Consider the following 5,396-nt stretch of genomic DNA (forward strand, 5'->3'; position numbering starts at 1 on the left):
GTCCGCTTTGAACTGAATAGGTCTTATTTGGGGGTATTTTCTTGTTAAGAAAATTCAAAACATTCTCGAATGTTTGTTTTCTTGTCCATGTAAAAAAACTTATCGTTTAAACTGTCAATTGAAAAAAACACAAATAGTCGCTGTCATGTCGCACCAAGTGCACCAAAAAAACAGGTTCTAGAAAATACAAAACGTTTCCCTGTTCAGTAGCAGCAGCTGTTCGATCAAAATACGCACGGGAAACAACAGTGACTAATTAGGCCAGTTCTATCCGTTCGTCTAGTAAGTGCGTGCGAAACAAACATATACGAACCAAATGGCAAAGGTAAAATACGACTGGTATCAAACAGATACTGCCGTCACGGTGACGGTTTTGTTAAAAAATGCTTCCGAAAAGAACTACTCCGTCCAGTTGGAGCAAAACACGCTCACCCTGCAGGCCGACGGTATTGAACCGATTGCGCTAAATCTTTGGAATCCGATCAACGTTGAGCAGAGTGTACACAAAGCAACCCCAAGCAAGGTGGAAATAAAGCTCGCCAAACTTATCGCCCAGCGTTGGGAAGCACTAGAACGGAAGGTATCAACCGAAGAGCCACAATCTACATCGACCGCTGCAGCCACAAAGAAATTGCACGATTGGGATAAGATATCGAAGGAAATCGAAAATGATGATGAGGCAAGTGTGGTTTCATACGCAATGTTTACACCCGTTCCGTGTATTTTGTTCCGCATTGTTTTTAACCTCTCTCTCTCTCACGTTTGTCATACTAATTTTAGACGAAGGACGACGTCAGCGCACTGTTCAAAAAGATTTTTGCCGATGCCAGCGAGGACACGCGGAAGGCGATGATGAAGTCTTACTACGAATCGGGCGGCACCGTGCTCAGTACCAACTGGGCGGAAGTTGGTGCCAAACCGGTACAAGTTAGACCACCGGATGGGTGTGAATTTAAAAAGTGGGAATAGGCAATACCGATTGGCAACCGAAACCGTTTTTCTTTCATCGCTTCGTAAACGATAAGCACTTTTTTTCGATTGTTTCCTCACCCGAATTGAAGTGTGTATGCTCATATTAATTTAATCTCTGATGTGGCCACGAGTGCAATCCAAAATTATTGCCCTAACTGTACGCTGCCCGCTTTGGAAAGAACATTTTAAGTGTGTTTTTGTAGTACTGATCGGCAAGCTCGACCGCTGGCTTTCCTTTGATACCTGCAAGCACTTCCAGTACTTGGCTAGAAATAGAAATTACAAAATTAAAAACATGTGTTTCTGGTGAAACGTGAAAGAAAGCAACAGTTACCTTATCATTACCGGTTCACATCGACCGGCAATAAGCGAGCATGGTTCCCACTTTTCCTTCTTTTTCACGGTAGGATATTTGCTTTTCACATGCTTCGATCCGGCATGGGATGGCCGTATCTCGCACCAGGGACTATCCGTTTCCACCATGATCCACTCGTCTGGGATTTGCGCTGCGACTTTAAGGTTTTCTTCCGTCTTCAACGAACAACCGTTTATGCCGATGGCAAACCCATGCGCTATCAATGTTTTCGCAGCCTCCAGTGTACCATCGAACGTGTGCACCACGCCACGCCTAGGCAGTTGGTCCAAATTACGCTGCAAGATGTCGATGAAATCGTCGTGCGCATTACGGCAATGCAGAAACAGTGGCAAATCGTACTTTGCGGCCAACTCTAGCTGCTTCTCGAAGTACTGCAGCTGGGCATCTTTCTCACAGAAATGCAAACGATCGTAATCGAGACCACATTCTCCGATCGCAACAACCTTATCACGGTGTTCCTCTATCTGATGGCAAAGCGATTTAAAATACGCTTCAGGATCTGAAACGAATTCACCACAACGTGTCGGATGGCAGCCTACGGTAGCAAAGAGCCTTTCTTGATTTAGCCGATAGAGAGAAGGAGAGTCATGGGAAGTAAAGAAACCGATGTTTTAATTACGATCGAGTTACGCACGTCGAAAGGATTTTAAGCTTCCTCACCATCATTCTGGACGATCTCAAACGTTGGCTCGCAGTCGGAAAGTGTTCCTACCGTCACGATTATTTTTTCCAATCCACCGGTCCAGCTACGCTGCAACACATGGCACAGATCGGGTTCATGTTTTGCCGATCCGTTGTAGATCCCTTGGTACATAGGATCGGTCAGGTTTGCTCCAATATCTAAAACAATGGTTAGCAAATGAAGCTCAAACAAGAAATTATTTTGCCCACCGATTATGCTTACCGATAAACTTCATCATGCTGCAAATATTCCGCACTATCAATCGCTTCATACATAAAGTTTTGTGTTTTTCCTGTTTGTATTCATGCTGTGCGATTTGTCAAGTCGGGCATAGTGGGAAAGGTTGCTAATAATAAAGAATTGTGCACCTTTATTCCCAACAAATTTTCGTTTTATATTTTCTTCAATTATTTTGCAAAATATGAAGGATTTATTTTGTTTTTCTTTAAATAAAAATTCGCGAAATTGCGATGATAAATATGAAAAAATAACGCCTGCTAAATCGATCAACCGCATGCGTTAGCAAAGAAAAACGATAAGTTTTCCCATCCGTCGTGCGTAACGCTCAGCTGTCAAAAGCGAGGAAAACATCAACAATTCGCGTTTGTTTGTAATTAAAGCGAAATAAAACATAAAAATCGCAATAAAAAGAACACCAACACGGGACGCTCTGCTTACGTAAAGTAAACCGATAAACGCTACGCGCGTACTCCTGCCGGGGACGGGCACCCGCGGAATTTTGGAAACATTTGCCGCAAATGATAATTTTTGCGCAATGTTTTCACTGGTAGCAGATTATGGCGATAGTGAAGAGTCGTCCTCGTCCGATACATCGGATGATAGTACGGGGGGACAGCGATCACAACAAAATCATCCACCGAATGAATCCACCTTCAAACAGCAAACCAGTCATTTGTAAGCACCAAAAACCAACGTTTCGCTTTCACAGCTTGAACGTACAATTTCGAATGTACATTATTTTAGAACGGTTGACCAATCGGCACCACTACCCAGCGCCCGCTCTATGCTCCAGTCCGGTTCGAGTCGCATTATTCCGGGAAGCGTTTTTAGCAATCCGTTCCGTGAGGCAGAAGAAGCCAAGCTGGCCAGTCTGGAAAAGCACGTAAAGATGGTCGATCCGGAAGCGAATGCAGCAGAACAGAAGCGTAAAGTGTGCTGGAGCTATAAGAAGGGTCGCTGCCGATTTGGCAGCAAATGCAACTTTGCGCACGATTCCGATTTGATACTGCGCAAAGAGTTACCTACGGAGGGTGGCAGTGAAAACGATGAACAGGATGCGGCGACGAACAACGCGGACACCGAATCTGCGACGATAATGGTGAAGAAACCGTTTCCACCGGACAGGAAGAAACGTCCCGGTTTAAGCCGAGACTTGGTACCGCCAAGGAAGGTACTCAAAATGTATCACAAGGAAAAATACGGGATGCTTAAATAGTACCGGACCAAACAGGCCGGAGTCATTGTAGAGCACACACATTACAAATCAATGGTCGTGTATTGTTTTATGTTTAGCGGCTTGTGTAAGATATTAGCTAGAGGTGCGATTTTATTTACAGTCCTATCGGAACGCTCCGATTAGAAATAGACATTTTTATTTTCTTTCGCCAAACTGTGCTCTTCTTCATCGAACGCCTGAACCCGTCATCCGAACGAACGTTCTGTCTCCCGACCGTAGATAATTGCTTTTCCACACTTGTACTGCGCGGACAATCGATTCGGGTTGATTTTCGTACCGCTCCAGCAACAGTCTTGTACCGGGGGCACTTTCCCAGTAGCGTCCCAGTGCTGGGTAGCTTCCATTGGGGCAGAGCTTTCGTTTCACCTCCGCTGTGTTACCTGCCATTTCTTCAACCACTCGGACGGCCAGATTAACCAACCCTATTGCAACGGCGTGCTGCGCGGCCAGCTTGCGCAGTGAGCAAATTAACTTTGTCAGCAGCCCTAAAGGCTCAGCGGAGCTGGTGGAATCTTGATACAGGTACCACAGCGATGGCAACGAATCGATTATGAGTAGCTTGAGATTTGTCCCTTCCTCCAGATGTTTTCCAGTGGCTAACTCTTCCACTACCTGTACCAACAGTTCCGGCGAGAATATACGTTCCACTTTAATCCGTGCCATAGTATGACCCAGTTCCTGCTCGGAAAGCTTACGCTGCCCATTCCGGTCCAGTATCTGTTGCATCTTACGACCGGAAAAGTCACACTTTGTGTCGATGTAATACACTGAATAGCGTTCCAGCGCCACACTGGCAGCGATCGTCATACAGAGCAATGTTTTGCCACTACCAGATTCTCCGCAGAACTCGTAAATGTGGCCAGGTATTAGTCCTCCCTGTATTAACGCGTCTATTGCGCTTATTCCCGTGCCCAACCGGACGGTAGGTTGAGCTGCGTGCGCCTGTGCATTCCGACAGTGGCCGCCGAAACGATCGATTAGTTGATTTTTCACCAAAACGATACTTTCGGCGGGAAGATTGGTGATCTTTATCAGTTGTTCTACCTCGACCTTCACAAAACTGTACACCGTGGTGAGACGATTCTTTTGCAACTTTTTAATCACGTACTCAGTCAGCAGAGGATGCAAATCGGCGGTTAATTGTGTGGCCGCCATCAGGGTACAAATTGGAATGCAATAGATGTTATGTTTTGCTGATCGCTCGCTGATTGTATCAGGCGTCAAGGAATCAAAACAAAGCGTAAAAATAAAGGTGCCTGTGCGACCTAATCGGGATTAAAGAAAAATAAATAGCAGCAGGAGATTAACGTTAAAGTTTAAGCATTCAGTAAATAAATTGAATCAAGACTTACATTTGAATGAGAAGCATGATCGTATTTGAATGCAGTCAACACACTTTACAAGAATATAATCAGCATGTTTCAAACTGCAGGCGGGATAAGTGCCCTCAAAGAAATCTACTCATTTCATTCCATTTCAACAGTAATATTCATCAAGTTTTTCTTTTAAATTTCATGCAAACCCCGCCGAAATATAAATGGAAACGTCGTATGTAGCCGGGGCTATTGTTCAACCAAAAAACGATAACTTTTGAATAATGGATATGGAAAGGACACATTGTACTCCCGGATAGGAATGCATCCAAATCTTGCTGTACTTGAAACTACATTACGTTACGTTTTATAACAATTTCTGTAACGAATATAAAGCTGATATTCTAATTTAATTGAATACTACATCAAATTTACAAAATATCCACCATTTTGGCTGTGACAACGAACTGGGTGGAGTATTGAACCCACATCTATAACAGCACTATGACAGGAACTATCGTACCGATGCGAAGCATGTCCATCACTACCGTTTCCGGCAGCACAAGCAAGAGAAAA

The 5,396-nt window shown here is 44.3% G+C and overlaps 4 protein-coding genes across 4 annotated transcripts; 2 read left to right on the forward strand and 2 right to left on the reverse strand.

The window, feature by feature from the left end:
• Positions 1 to 139: 139 nt before the first annotated feature.
• On the forward strand, positions 140 to 1,266 carry LOC125769081 (protein SGT1 homolog). The gene is made up of 2 exons (XM_049437514.1): positions 140 to 679; positions 781 to 1,266. Exons 1-2 carry the CDS (start codon positions 317 to 319, stop codon positions 967 to 969), a joined length of 552 nt encoding a protein of 183 aa, XP_049293471.1. The 5' UTR covers positions 140 to 316; the 3' UTR covers positions 970 to 1,266.
• On the reverse strand, positions 1,056 to 2,472 carry LOC125769075 (deoxyribonuclease TATDN1). Its single transcript, XM_049437505.1, has 4 exons — positions 2,253 to 2,472; positions 2,009 to 2,188; positions 1,307 to 1,904; positions 1,056 to 1,238 (listed from the first exon to the last, which is right to left on the reverse strand). Exons 1-4 carry the CDS (start codon positions 2,299 to 2,301, stop codon positions 1,124 to 1,126), a joined length of 942 nt encoding a protein of 313 aa, XP_049293462.1. The 5' UTR covers positions 2,302 to 2,472; the 3' UTR covers positions 1,056 to 1,123.
• A 112-nt stretch (positions 2,473 to 2,584) lies between these two features.
• LOC125769080 (uncharacterized) lies at positions 2,585 to 3,660 on the forward strand. Its single transcript, XM_049437513.1, has 2 exons — positions 2,585 to 2,945; positions 3,015 to 3,660. Exons 1-2 carry the CDS (start codon positions 2,806 to 2,808, stop codon positions 3,484 to 3,486), a joined length of 612 nt encoding a protein of 203 aa, XP_049293470.1. The 5' UTR covers positions 2,585 to 2,805; the 3' UTR covers positions 3,487 to 3,660.
• Positions 3,632 to 5,273, reverse strand: LOC125769074 (DNA repair protein RAD51 homolog 4). Its single transcript, XM_049437504.1, has one exon. It carries the CDS (start codon positions 4,660 to 4,662, stop codon positions 3,673 to 3,675), a length of 990 nt encoding a protein of 329 aa, XP_049293461.1. The 5' UTR covers positions 4,663 to 5,273; the 3' UTR covers positions 3,632 to 3,672.
• Positions 5,274 to 5,396: the final 123 nt, after the last annotated feature.

The sequence above is a fragment of the Anopheles funestus genome, chromosome 3RL, assembly GCF_943734845.2.
Source record: "Anopheles funestus chromosome 3RL, idAnoFuneDA-416_04, whole genome shotgun sequence".
NCBI classification, from domain to species: Eukaryota; Metazoa; Arthropoda; class Insecta; order Diptera; family Culicidae; genus Anopheles; species Anopheles funestus.